Here is a 15,526-nt window from a genome sequence, read left to right as displayed (position 1 = left end):
CCCTTCCCTAGGAAGTTATCCAAGGATTTTTTTCTGGCAAAATGAGGAGTTAACAAATAAATAACTACACAGACAAAACCTAGTGGATACAACTGAGATCTATGAAAGGAAGTTCCAGGATATAAGTTATGCAAAAGAGCAACCAATCCAATTGAAGCAAAATTATGGAGAGTTTCAGAAAAAAAGAATTCAATAAAACAAAGTATAATGAGAACTTAAATATATATATGGACAAGATAAACGCCAGTAGTAGGAGAAAGAACAGGCCTTTGGAACTCAAGGACAAACACCACAAGAAAGTCATGGTCCAAATATGATACAATTTTAAGCAGGTTCCCTTCCCCATCCTACTTAGTAGATGACCACTTCTTCTTCCACCCCCTCTATCTTCTGGAGAAAATGAACCAAAGGCTCTGGACTTAAGAGCACCACATAAAAGAGACCTTTGGCAAGATGCTAGGATGATGACAGAGGAATTTGGTAAAAGTTTGCAAAATGAACAGTAGCTCCCTAGCCTCTTCCACCCACCACCCTACTCCCAGCTCTAGAATGTCAGCAGCTAGGCTTACAACCCTGAACCCACCACAACACAGCCCAAGCCAGGAGATAGGAGCATCCTTCTCTTGGGGAACTGAAGCACCTCAAAGGTAAGACCTCAGGTTCTGACACTGAGCACCCCAATGAAAATGCCAGCTGTCCCCCTGCAATTACCCTACAGTGAGATCCACTAAATGACAAGCCATAATGAGATATAAAATAGTTTATAAAGAATAAGAAAAGTAGAGAATCAATGAAGGAGATAGGAGAAAAAAAACTGTGGAGAGAAAATAACGACAATTACATTTTTTAAAAAAGTTAAAATGGAAACAAAAGACATGGTCTCCAGACATTAAAAGTCCATCAAGTGCTCAGAGGAAAAAAAAAGTGTATTGTGGTGAAATTTGGGAATAGTGGGAATAAATGGAAACTCCCAGGAAGGAAAAGTAGGGCACATACAAAGGATTGGGAAAAAGAAAGACCAGAATTCCCACAAGAGCATTAGAAATCAGACAAAAATGGAGTGAAAACTTTAAATTTTTTAGTGAAAATGATTCATCCAGTCCAAAGTTCTTAACCCAGCCAATTTGGCAATCAAATGTAATTGTTAAAAAAAAAAAAAAAAAAAGAGGCTATTTCATGAAAAATCTCCAAAAAAAAAAGGTAACAGCCTTGACAGCCTTCCTGTAGCTACTGGAGGATGTGCTCTAGCAAAATGGGGGAGGAAGCCAAAAAAGAGGCATCCACAGAACCTAGAAAACAAAGGATCAGCACAGAGAGAAGCAAGTGAGATTCCTGGGGCAACAGTGGGGCAGCAGGCCCAGAGGGCTCCCATACAGATGACTACAAGGGGTGGGGAAATGGAATCCTGAGTTCATCGGACGGGTGAAAAGTCATATTGAGATTTGTTGAGCCCTTAGAGGATAAGGGAAGGCAGAAGCAGACTCAAAGAAAACAAAGGAAATGAAAACAAGGTAGTGATTTAATTCCAGGAAAATCACTGCTGTACAAAGGAGGAAATCTAATCACGATACAGTACTTGTGCCTCAGCTGCTAACAATACTGTCATAACCATACCATGAAAATATCAGAAAAGGATTTGAGCACAAGTTGTGAAGCAAATGCTAGACTCCTCATTTACTAAGACAGGAAGTCATAAATAATGTCTTCATTTGGTTAATTTATACAGTATGCTTTAAAAATATAGAGGTAAATACCAGAAGAGATAGCTAAAAAGAATTTTAAATTATTGCCCCTGGGAAGCAGGGTCAGGAGACTGCTGGTTTTTCTTACTAATTTTTAATATTCTATTTATGTTTTCCAATTGTAGTAAAAATAATTTGATAGAAATTGTTCTTAATGGATTAGTGATGACTAATAACAATAGCTAACTATCACTGAGCACTTGCTGTGTGCCAGGAGAGCTGAGAGCTTTACACATGTTTCTTGTGTAATCCTTGCCCGTGATCTCTAGGTCAATAGACTAAATGTTTGGGTCCATGAAAAATTCACATGTTGAAAGCTAACCCCAAACGTGATGGTACTTGGAGTTTGGGGCCTTTGGGAGGTGACTGGGTCATGAAGGTGAAGCCCTTATGAATGGGATTAGTGCCCTTACAGAAAGGATCCTAGGGAGATGCCTCAACCCCACCATGTGAGGACACAGCCAGAGACAGCCATTTATGATCCAAAGAGCAGGGCCTCACAAGACACCGAATCTGCTAGCACCTTGATCTTGGACTTCCCAGCCTCCGGAATTGTGAGAAATAAACTTCTGTTGTTTCTAAGCCATCTAGTCTATGGTGTTCGCTTACAGCAGCCTGAACGGATTTATATACTGATACGTGTCAGCCATACCTCAGTTTTGCCCTCTGTAAAATCAGAATAGTACCTACCTGACTAGGCCTGTTATGAGGATTAATGAGTTAATATACGTAAAGCATTTAGAAGAATGCTTGGATGCACTAGTGTTAATATAAGGGTCAGCTACATTTTGAACATCACCATCATTATTATTACTGTGACAGAAAGTTTCCAACCCAGATCGTTACATAAAAAAAAAAAAAAGCTCAGAAAAGAACGTATAGGGACTTCCCTGGTGGTGCAGTGGTTAAGAATCCACCTGCCATTGCAGGGGACACGGGTTTGAGCCCTGGTCCGGGAAGATTCCACATGCCGCGGAGCAGCTAAGCCCGCGAGCCACAACTACTGAGCCCACGAGCCACAACTACTGAAGCCTGCGTGCCTAGAGCCCATGCTCCACAACAAGAGAAGCCACCGCAATGAGAAGCGCGCGCACCGCAACGAAGAGTAACCCCCGCTCGCCGCCACTAGAGAAAGCCCGTGCGCAGCAACGAAGACCCAACACAGTCATAAATAAATAAATAGATAAATAAATAAATAAAAAAGAAAAGAATGTATAGAATGCTACCTTTTGGATATAAAACAGAAAACACTGAAAATACACATTCATAGTTTCTTGTATAAGGAACATCCTTGGAAGGGTACACAAGAGATGAATTAAAGTGGTTCCCTGGTTTGTCTTTGGGGAGAAGTGGGGTGGAGGCCTTGGGACACACTGTATTTTCATTGAACTTTGTTTTGAAACTGTGTGAATGTACTACCTATTCAAAACATTACATTAAAAAAAAAAAGAACAGTTTCCATTAAGCCAACTAGCATTTCCTCCTCACGTACTGTAACCCAAATGCCATGGGAGACGTTGCGAGGGTCAAAAGGGACACAGACAACGGAGAGACGGAGGCCACTGCCCAAGAGGGTGCAGCTCTACCAGGACAGAAACGCAGGCGTAGTGAGCCCCACATTGAGGGTGGGGCACAAGCCGAACCGTGGGATCCAAACACCGCAGAGCTCCGCACTTCAATCATGACCAGGATGAGATGAGACGCCTCTTCCAAGATACTTACCCTGTTGTATACGGGATGTTTATGCCACCTAGATTGATACTTTCACATCCAACAATAAACAGGGTTGAAAAGCACAGTAAAGACACACCACTGCAGATCATCGCTAGTTTTGCAGATTCCCTTGCACCAAGTTTCAATTTTTTTATGATGTAGCCTCCAAGGACAATCCCAACACCGGCACTGGGGACGATGATGACGCCTGGAGAGAAGAAGGGAAGGACAGGATTAATTTGAAGGAATGTATACTATTATTTATTGTCTAATTATCCTGCTTCTACTTACTTATTAGTGCGAAGGGAAAGAATTTTAAAAACACTGTAATCAGTAAATCTTTAATGTTCGTGATTTTATAGTATAGCTTATTTTCAACACATACGGCCAACAAAGAACTCATATCCAGAATGTGCAAGAACTTTCAAAGCCATAAAATAAAGACAAGCAACCCATGAGAGAGTGAGCAGAACTTAAATGGGGCTTCACTTAGGAGGAAATTCAGCTGACCCATTAACTCAGAAACGTGCTTAGCCTCCTTACTAAGAGAGAAACACCAATTAAAGCCACAGTGAAATACTACTCCATGCCAACCATGTCAGTAAAAGTGGAAAAGTCTGACAATACCACATATTGGCAAAGATACAGAGCAATGGGCACCCTCTACAAGGCTGGTGGGATGTAAATTGCGACAGACACTTTGAAAGACAGTTTAGCATTATCTGGTAGAGTTGAAGATATATACACCCTGTGACAGGCAGTTCCATTCCTGGATCTATACCCTGAGGAAATTCATGCACATGGGGACCAAAAGAAGTGTATAAGATATCTGAAGCACCATAATAGCCCCAAACTGGAAATAAACCAAACATCCATTAATAGATACATTACATGCAGTAAATTCATGTAATGAAATGCTGCGATACAATAATAAAAATGAGGACACATAATCACATACAAACACAATGTTGAATAAAGGAAGTAAAACACAACAGAAAACATGATCTGACTGTATAAAGGTCAAAAACAGGTAAAACTAAATGATTTGTTTAGAAATGAATACATAGGTAGTGCAACTATGAAGAAAAGATAGTAGGGGGATGGGTGGGATCTGGAAAGGATACAGGGGGCTCCTGGAGGACTGAAAATACTCCTTTTCATGACCTGGGCAGTAGTTACACAAATGTTCACTTTATGATTATTCATTATCCCTAAGTTTTTTTTTTTTGAAGTCTAGTTGATTTACAATGTTGTGTTAGTTTCAGGTGTACAGCTAAGTGAATCAGTTATATACATATGTATATATATTCTTTTTCATATTCTCTTCCGTTTTTGTTTATTACAGGATTTTTAATATAGTTCCCTGTGCTATACAATAGGACCTTGTTGTTTATCTACTTTATATATAGCAGTGTTTATATGTTAATCCCAAATTCCTAATTTATCCCTTCCCCGCCCTTTCCCCTTTGGTAACCATATGTTTCTTTTCTATGTCTGTAAGTCTGTTTCTGTTTTGTACATTAAGTTCATTTGTATTATATATACACACACATATATATATATATTGGCCATGCCACGTGGCATGTGGGATCTTAGTTCCCTGACCAGCAATCGAACCCATGCTCCCTGCAATGAGAGTGCGGAGTCCTAACCACTGGACCACCAGTGAATTCCCTGTATTATATTTTAGGTTCTACATATAAGTGATCTAAGTTTTGATTAATGCACTTCTGTGTGCATTATATTTCACAGTAAAAAAAAAAAAGCTAAAAAATTAGTCATATCGCCTGCCCCACGAACCTTACAATCTAAAAGAGAAATAAACAAAACAAATTAAAGTATGATAAGAAAATTATACAAAGGGCAGGGAGAATACAGGAAAAGAAGTACCTGAGTCTTCCCTGGGAGAAATCAGGGAGGACATCACAGAAGTGGCAGTATTTGAGCTGACATTCGACAGATGAGACAGAATCTGTCCAATGTGCCAGCACAGAGAAAATATCCTGCACAAAGGAAATATATGCAAAGGGGCAAAAGATAACGGAATTGAAGATTCAGAGGAGTCCAAGCTATGGGAGTGTGGAATGCAAGCTACTGGGGCGTGGCGGGACATGGGCAAGAGATGTAAAGCGAGCGAGACCATGAAGGATCACGGAGAGGAGCTCGGGTTGTACCTCTGGGCAATGGGAGGCCACCAAGGAATTTGAAGCCAGGGTCAGAGAGGATGGGAGGTGTGTGTGACAAAGATTATTGCTGGCAGTGAGATGCAGTCAACACTAGAATCAGAGACATGGCTGGGAGAGCACTGCAAAGGTCCAGGTGAGTCACAGTCAGGCTCCACACCGACAGCACAGCCAACAAGCTGAGGAGGGGACGGGGACACCCGAAAGGTGGCAGGGGTCCAGAAAATGAGGAGGAAAGGACCGGGGGAGAGCAGCTCTCGAACCCCACGGTAGACACACCACGTGTGAAGGGCCCGGGAGATACGCCTCACGCAGTGATCCCTGCCCCACGAGCCCAGGAAGAGCTGGTCTGGGACATTCCTAACAGGTGGCAGAATTTATGGCATAGAAGGGATGTTCCAACAAGACTGAGCAAAGTCAGAAGAGCAGAGGAAGACGAAGCCTGAAAGGAGATCTTGGCAAGAGCAATTTTAAGGGTGTTGTGAAGGTGGAAGCCAGGCTGCAATGGGTTAAACGGTCAGTCGTGGAGATTTAGAGGATGGAATTCAGACTCTTTCTAGAACTCAGACTACATATAAAAGGAAAAGGGGGTACGGGTCTAGAGTTAGAGGGGAGCCAAGGCGGAGCTGGAGCCTGGGGAGTTTTGCTTGTTTGCTGATATATGGAGGGGACTTAAGCGTATTTTTATTTTGGCCGCACCATGTGGCTTGTGGGATCTTAGTTCCCCGACCAGGGACTGAACCTGGCCCCTGGCAGTGAAAGCACCGAGTCCTAACCACTGGACCTCCAGGGAATTCCTTTAAGCATACTTATATGCTCGCAAAGAGACCAAAAAGGAATGGGAGATTGAGTGGGGAGAAAAAGGGTTATCTAATGCCAAGGCAAGATCCTTGAGAAGTCAGAAGAATATAGAATTAATAGCACAGATGATCAGATTAGCCCCGGAGAGGGAGCGCGAGAACCCTGCATCTGGGCCGGGAATCAGATTTGGGAGCAGGGGGTGGGAGGATAAATCAGTGGGTAGGTGGTAGCTCCTCGAATGGTAGTTTTTCTGTTTTGTTGTTGTTGTTATTTTGGAAACATCATGCAATACATGATGGACTAGAACACTTGAAAAGCACAGAGAAATATGAAGGACCAAAACCCACAACTTACATTCTGGCATATTTCACTCCAGTCTTTTTTCTATGCTTTTTTTCCCCCCCTTAAGAACTGATAACATGTGTAGATTCTTTATATGTATATATATATATATATATATATATATATATATATATATATATATATATATATATATATACACATATAGCTTCAGTTTGGGAAGAGATATGGAGAACTTTAAATATAGCCAAAGGTTGGAATAACCATTGTAGGAAAGTAAAGAGCGGGCTAAGTTAGAACAGGTACACGGCTTTGCAAATGGAGAGGACGGTGGGTCCAGGTGCTATGAGATTCCAGAAGCCTGCAGCTGCATCAGTACGCATGCCTGGATGGCTCGCTCCTCCTGTGTGTCCCACAGCCCACGTAAAGGAGCAAAGAGGGAGGATTAGATTAATCTAAAGTCTGAGCTTTGCCTGGGTTGACAGGGAAAAAAAAATAGTGTTTATCTTGTCATCCTCACCATGGTCCTGACTTTATTAAACCAGTAATGGCTCTTTTACAGATGAGGAAGTGACCAGCCCAGTAATGCACACAGGGCAGGGAGAGCCAGAATGAAAACTGAGGTCTCTGGCTCCCAGCCCAGGGCACCTCCACAGCACCACAGCTGCCTCTTAGAACCAGCGGGTACTGGAAGCTTTGGGGGAAGTTGACCAGAGCTCTGGGCTTAGATGAGCTGGTTATTACATTATCCTCCTCATTAGAGAATAGGCCACATTCTATCTACATGACTAAATAGGCAAAGCTTTACCTTCAGAGTGAAATGATCCATTAATAAAATTCCTATTTCAATTGAGCGATTTATATATCGGTATTATAGTTATAGATACCGTGCTAGACCCTGGGATAGCAACGAAACAAATCCCCACGCTCACAGCTGAGTCCTAATTTAAAAGCAGTATAATTTATCTGACTATGCATCCTAACTAGTATTCAACTCTTAAAAACAAAAAATGTGTCATTAGCATGAGGTCTCGTCAGAGTGAAGATCTATTAAAATTTCCTACTGATGTCCCCCGTCCTCTAAATCTCACTGCACTACCAAAACAGAAAGACTGACTATGCCTTCAGGGGAATCTGTACAACGCTCAGATCTCCAGTTTGAGCAGGACACCCAAATGTCTTGGTGTTGCAGTTTTAGGGGAATGGAATGAGTAGGTAAGATCTGGTGCCGAGCGTGTGGTGGGGTGACGCAGGGGGAGACAATACATCTCACCGGCTGCTGCTCTCCTGCCCTTCCCCGTGTCCCCAGACCCCCAGCGCCCCTCCTTCTGTCTCTCTCCTCTGAGCCTCTGCTCTGGAACCAGCCCCCTTCCCGGCCGCTGCCAGACACCTGTCACCCTCGAGTTTCTGCTCCTCGCGCCCTCTAGTGGCCAAGACGCGGGGAGGGCGGGGTCAAGAGGGTGGGGAAAAGGCATCAACTGGGGCCCACGGACGCCTGTAGAACGAGCAGAGGAAGGAGGACAGAACAGCGGGGAGAGATGGGAGTGACTGGACCAAGCCCAGGGGCCCAGCCTAGGGCACAAGCGGGAGAGGATGGAGGCCAATGCGACTGCAGATGTCTGAGACAATTCCAGGTAAGAGTGTGGGTCATGAAGATTCCAAGTTCGAATCTCAGCTCTGCCACCTACAAGCTGTCTGTCCTCAGGCAAGTTTCTGACATTCCGGGCCTTAGATTTTTCTGTAAAATATGGATAAGAGTAGTTTCTTCCTCATAGATTGTTAGGATTAAACGGGTTAAGATATAGGAAGTGCTTGAAACAGTGCCTAGCCCATAGCATATACCCAATAAATGTTGGCAATTGACACAAGTATCCGCCTGCTATTAATGAGTTTAACATCTGAACAAATAAATATATTGGAATTATAATTAGGCAAATTTCAGTATGCTATTTAATCTATAGAACTGAATTTAAAATACTACTCGTGGGGCTTCCCTGGTGGTGCAGTGGTTGGGAGTCCGCCTGCCAATGCAAGGGACACAGGTTCGAACCCTGGTCCGGGATGATCCCACGTGCCGCGGAGCAACTAAGCCCGTGCGCCACAACTATTGAGCCTGTGCTCTAGAGTCCACAAGCCACAACTACTGAGCCCGTGCGCCACAACTACTGAGCCTGCGCTCTAGAGCCCGTGCTCCGCAACAAGAGAAGCCACCGCAATGAGAAGCCCGCACACTGCAAGGAAGAGTAGCCCCTGCTCGCCGCAACTAGAGAAAGCCCGTGCGCAGCAACGATGACCCAATGCAGCCAAAAAAGTAATAATAAATAAATTTTTAAAAAGAAAAGCATTGAAAAATATATCTTACTGTATGTTATATGGCAAAATTTTTAAAAATTAATAAAATAATATATTATTCATAATTGTCCAACATAAACCTGTATGTGTTCTTCAATATATAAACCTTTGTTTGATATTTAGCTACTATGTCCTCTCAAACACATAAACCTCTGTTAGCTTTTGAGCTACTGTGTGTATATATCTGAATCTAAAGAAGTCATTGCTGCATAAGTATTGACCAGAGGACCCTGCTTCGTTCATAAAAGGTCTGAGCACACCCTACTGCTTTCCAGTAGGAAATCTTTTATCTATTTACTTAACCAAGCAGATTGACATGTTAATTGTCCTACTTCCTTTCTTTCCCTTATTTCAAGCATGATCCCCTTAGCATTCAATGTTGAAGTTTTTGCTCTGGGTCACAATATTGCTTACCCTTACAAAGTGTGGCTGGATGGAGTCAAAAGGTCTTTATGAAAAATGATATTTGGTGAATTACCAAATATTGAAGCTACTGATGCAATGTTTCCTCTTCACTCCAATTTTTGTCAATAGGCAGACATTATCTATTTTGCAAATAGACACATAAAATATGCCTAAACCTAATGCATCACTTGGAACACAGGAAAACCTTGAACTGGAAGACAGGAGGACAAAATTAGGTGACCCACTCATCAAGAATGTTTCAGGTTCGGGGAACTGCAATCGTGTTGCTATTGCTATTGTGAAGAATCACAACCTGCTTTCACGGGACCCAGTGCTTGCCCCCATCATAAGACCTGCCACCATCTACCGGGTTTACTTCTCTCTTTCCTGCTAGACTGGAAGGTTCCTGTGCATGGTAGGGACTATATCTTTATTATCTTCAGACCTTTCTAGCACTTACCAAGGCCTGGATGAATAATTTTGTTATTTAGAATTTATTACATAAAATCCTCAAATGACATTCATTTTTGTTTTCAATTATTCCTTGAAATAGGCCATATCTTGTTTTACAAATAGGAGATCTAAGATCTCATTTGGAGTTAAAATAACTTGCTAAAATCAGTTTAAAACTGGCACGCACGAAATATCTAGACTGACGCCTAAAAAAATCTCACTGTTATCAAAATTGACTTGGGCGTTATTAGCAGAAGCTTAACTGCCAAGCCACCACAGGTGACAAAGCGTGGAATGCCAGTAGCCCTCTGATACCTCTTTTCTATGGTGAGATCACAATGGTGCAGACTGTCCTACTGTGGTGAATTAAGTTAGTATAGACAGATCCTCAGAATCTTAGATGTCCTCATGTTCTTTTCTCTAAATTCTCTGACCCTTTCTGTGTATTCCACATCCAAAGTTTTCTTTAGGTAAGTTGAAAAGTCAATGGTTTGCAAACCTAAGACTATGAATCAATACAGACTATCATTGTAAGCCATTATGGCTTCCAGGTTCTGCCGTTGTCTTTGGGGAAGGCAGCCGGGACAGAAGGGGAGGAGAAAGCGGGGTGAGCACCTAGAAAAGAAGGAAGTACAATTGGTTCTCATGCCCATTCTCTCTCTCTCTCTCTCTCTTTCCGTCTCTCCCACCTTCCTCTTTCTTTCTGTACACATATACACCACACACAAACACACACACACACGCACTGATGCTAACTATATGCCAGAAACTGTGATAACTGCTGTATGGATAGCATCTCATCTAATTCTCAAAACTGTACGCGTTTTGAATTGCTCTGAAATCAGAATGTGTCTGACAATCAATAGGATCTCTATCTTGTGTCATTGTCTAATTAGAAGCATTTTTCTTTCATAGTAACTCAAAATCATGGGGCATCTTACAATGAATGGTGTCTTAGGTTGGAAAGAATACAGAAGTTTCTTTCCACATCTCAGGTGAGGAAACATCTAGTGAGTGATAGAGCAGGGTAATAAACTCAAATTTATTTAACTTTTCCAAATACTATGTTTCTAATCTTATGATACAAAATCAATGTTTTCCTGTCACCCAAGCCTAAATATTTTACCCCTTTAAGCTTCCACTTTCCCTTGCAAATATTTTCTTACGGGAAATAAATAACAATTATTGTCAGAGGGGAATAGAAGAAGAGAATATTTTTCAAGTTCGCACCTTGAAGTTAGCAAATTTTAAATGGTCTGAGAATACATAGCACAGTAAGTATACATTTTCACAAACTGCTCATAAATCCACAAAGTATCACAAAATCACAGTATTTCATATTTCTCTTTCTCTTTCATATATCTCACTATCACCCTTGTAAGAAAATCTCAGAAATCCCTTCACCAACTATGAACGAGGTCCATCATTAGAATTAATTTATAGTGCCATTTTTATAATTTGGTGACTGTTTTAAGACAGAGACCAGACTATTTCTTTTGATCCATAATATTTCATAGCATAACATCAATTCAGATTGTCAAGGATGCCCTTGTTCGATTGGAATTAGGAGGGGCAGCCCGTGTATGTTGACCTGAACAGCGTGTGTCGGGCACCTGGAGAGAAGCCTATAGGTTGAGTGGCAGGATTTATAGGGGTTCTTTTCTTTAATTTTTTTTTTTTTTTTGGCCATGCCACGTGGCATGTGGGATATTAGTTCCCAGACCAGGGATCGAACCCACGCCCCCTGCAGTGGAAGCATGACATCTTAACCACTGGACCGTCAGGGAGATCCCAATATCAGCGTTCTTTTAGCAATTCTCCTGAGGCAGATAGGCTGTCAGGGTGGCCAGTCTCACACAGGGCTGCTGCAGACGGCCTGTCTGCCTCCACCACTTCAGTGAAGGACACAGCGCCAGAAGCAGACCTTTCCAGCCACAGCTTCCTCTGTTGAGAACCCCGTGATGAACACAGTGGGGCTCAGATGGGACCCGCTGCAGCTCAGCAACAGAGCCTGCTCTCAAACATCTTGCGTGACCTTGCTGAAATGATTACTAAAGGCTTTCCAAGGAATTACACACCTCTGAAAACCTAGCCTCCATCACTTCAGCCTGGAGATATCAAAATCAAGCTCACACTGAACCTCCACCAGGGTAAATGGGTCTCACTCAACCACAGTAACACTCTCTGCAACTCTGCCAACACAGGGAAATGCCGCGCAGCACGAGAGAAATATGAGAACTCCAGTCTCAGGGATTCAAGTTCTTGGGAGCACTGAGGGAAAGGTAATAAAAAGGTACATTCAACAGAGAAAACAAGCCCACTTTTCATTTCAGGGTTCTGCAGAGCTCTGGCTGAAATCATACATAAAATCAAATGCCAAGCTGGGTCGTGAAAGGGATTCAAAAATCAAATCCAGTGAATATTTCATCCTGTATGGCTTAAAAACCTAAAAGAGTTTTCTGTATTCAGGCAATAGAACCACAAAGGGCAAAAATAACTTGAAATGATGAAATGCAAAATATCAAAGTGTTTACTTCTGTCTTTCACTGGCTCTGGGAAACTTCAGGTGAAACAGCAAAAGCTTTAAACAAATTATTGCAAGAGAAGGGGGGGGATTTTGTAGAGGCAATTTTACAGAAGACGAGCAGGGTCTTATTAACCTTTGCAGTTATCAAAAGAAGCCTCAAAGGAAGACCTTAGTGTTAAGTTACTAGACTCAGTTTCCGTTCAGAGAAGCAAAGCCTACAGATGTGGGCCAGTGCCAAAGACAAAGCCCTCTTTGGAGGCCCTGTGGGGGAGATCCATTTTCCCTCAGCACTTTGCAACGTCTCCCCTTTCCATTGTTGTCCAAATCCAGCAGCTCTTGAGCCTTCGCATCGAGAGAGTTGATGGTCATTATGCCCAAGAATAGCTGAGCTACAAAATCTGGTAAAGCTATCCTTCCCCTGGGAGAAGTAAGCAGATTTTTCTTTCTTTCTTTTCTTCTTAGCTGAGTTGGGTCTTCGTTGCTGCACACGGGCTTTCTCTAGTTGCGGCGAGCGGGAGCTACGCTCGGTTGCGGTGCGCAGGCTTCTCGTTGCGGTGGCTTCTCTCATTGCGGAGCACGGGCTCTAGAGCGCAGGCTCGGTAGTTGTGGCGTGCAGGCTTAGCTGCTCCACGGCATGTGGGATCTTCCCGGACCAGGGATCGAACCCTTGTCCCCTGCATTGGCAGGCAGATTCTTAACCTCTGCGCCACCAGGGACATCCAAGCAGATTTTTAAAACTCTATTTATCCAAAAAAATGTTTGAGACAAACTTCTACACACCTAACCTTACTTGTTAGCGTGCTTTTGCCCCACTATGGCCAAGCGAAAACTTGGCTCATTAAAAACCATGTTAATTCTGCCAAATGAATAAGGAGGACCAGAGCGGCCATTTAATAAAGATCGTCAGCTCACTAAGTGCTCTGTTTATTCTTTCTTTCTTTTTTTTATTGACAGCTTCGTTGAGCTATAAGTCACATACCATACAATTCACCTACTTGAGTAAGTGTACCATTCAATGTTTTTTAGTATATTCACAGAGATATGCAACCATCACCACCATCAGTTTCAGAATATTTTCACGACCCTAGAAAGAAACCCTGTACCCATTAGCTATCAAGCTCATTTCTTCCTACGCCCCTTCCTCAGCCCTAGACAACCACTAATTTACTTTCAGTCTCTACAGATTTGCCTATTCTAGATGTTTCAGATAAATGGAGTCGTAAAATATGTCCGGCTTCTATCACTTAGCATAATGTCTTCAACACTCATCCACGCTGTGGCACGTGTCAGTACTTCATTCCTATCTATGGCCAAACAATAAGCCATTGTACTAACAAGACTACATCTGACTTATCCATTCATCAGTTGATGGACATTTGAGTTGTTTCTGTTTCTGGCTATTAGAATAATGTTGCTATGAACATTCATGTACAAGTTTCTATGTGGACATATGTTTTCATTTCTCTTGGACATATGCCTAGAGATGGAATTTCTGGATCATACAGTAATTCTACGCTTGAGGAAATGCCAAACTGCTTTCCAATACAGCTGCATCATTTGACGTTCCTACTGCCAGTGTGTAAGGTTCCAACTGCTCCACATCTTCACCAGCATTTGTTATTTCCACAAATAATATTTGATTACAGACATCCAAGCGGGTGTAAAGTGGTATCTCATTATGATTTTGATTTGTATTTCCCTGATAACTAATAAGACTGAGCATCTGTTCATGTGGCCACTTGTACCCCTTCTTTGGAGAAATATCAATTCAGATCCTTTGCCCATTTTTTTAAATTGGGTTATTTTTCTTTTTATTCTTGAATTTTAAGAATTCTTCATGTAAGGTACAGATAGGACCCAAATTCCATGTCTCCTACCTCTGTTGCATTGAGGCCTCTCCATCAGCTTCACCTACAGCTTCTGCGGAGGTTTGCAACAAGCAGCTGATGGGAAGGAGAAAACCCCAGGCCTGGTCCATAGACGGGTAGACTCAATGTATTTGTGCAAGTTGAAAATGGACCTTTACACTACAGCCCATTCAGGGGTGGCTCCAAGAGAAAGGGGGGAACAGAACGGAGAAATATGAATATTTTCAAATCGTGAATTTATACTCATATTACTAATTCAAGTTAACATTATAGGAGTTTTACTTAACTCCTTTGACTTCTTAATACTAACTGTACGTATGCATAATTTACATGCGATAAAATTCACTTGTTTTAGGTATACAACTGTGTAACATCCAACACCCTAAGATGTTCCCTCATTCTCCTCTGCAACTGGTCCCATCTCTTGACCCTTAACCTCTGGCAACTACTGACCTGCTTTCTGTCACTTTAGTTTTGCCTTTTGTGGAATTTTATATAAATCGTATATGATATATAGTCTTTTTTGTTTGACCTCTTAGCATAATGCTTTTGAGATTCATCCATATTTTTGCATATATTAATATTACATTCATTTTTACTGCTGAATTAGTATGGACATACCACAATTTGTTTGTCCACTCACCAGTTGATGGACATACGGATTGTTTTCAGTTTGGGGCTATTGTGAATAAAGCAGCTATAAACATTCCAAAAAAAGAATTCCTCACGTAGAATATAAATTCTATGTAAGGGATACAAGTCCCTTATCAGATATGTGTTTTGCAAATATCTTCTCCCATCCTGTGGGTTGTTTTTTAACTTTTTTGGTGGTGTCCTTTGATGTATAAAAGTTTTTACTTTTGATAAGATCCAATTTATCTATTCTTTCTTTGGTTGCATTATCTAATTCAAGGTCACAAAGATTTAGGCTTGTTTACTTCTAAGAGTGTTATAATTTTAGGTCTTCCATGAAGACCTTTACTCCATTTTGAGTTCATTTTTATATATATGGTGTGAGGTAGAGGTCCAACTACATTCTTTTGCATGTGGCTATCCAGTTACCCCCGTACCATTTTTTGAAAAGATTATTCTCTCCTCATTGAATGGTCTTGACATCCTTGTTGAAAATTGGTTGACTATAGATGTATGGGTTTATTTCCGGACTCTCAATTCTTTTCCATC

The 15,526-nt window shown here is 41.8% G+C and overlaps 1 protein-coding gene across 2 annotated transcripts in view; it reads right to left on the bottom strand.

Moving 5' to 3' along the window:
* SLCO5A1 (solute carrier organic anion transporter family member 5A1) overlaps positions 1-15,526 on the bottom strand; it is a 121,513-nt gene that overhangs the window by 22,278 nt on the left and 83,709 nt on the right. For both annotated transcript variants that reach the window (XM_079901826.1, XM_079901827.1), the window contains one exon: positions 3,465-3,663. In XM_079901826.1, the coding sequence (XP_079757952.1) occupies positions 3,465-3,663 (199 nt within the window). The remainder of the gene's footprint in view (positions 1-3,464; positions 3,664-15,526) is intronic.

Source organism: Stenella coeruleoalba (genome assembly GCF_951394435.1).
Source record: "Stenella coeruleoalba genome assembly, chromosome: 17".
Classification (NCBI taxonomy): Eukaryota; Metazoa; Chordata; class Mammalia; order Artiodactyla; family Delphinidae; genus Stenella; species Stenella coeruleoalba.
The sequence above is the reverse complement of the archived record's forward strand: the minus strand, read 5'-3'. Positions and strand labels throughout refer to the sequence as shown.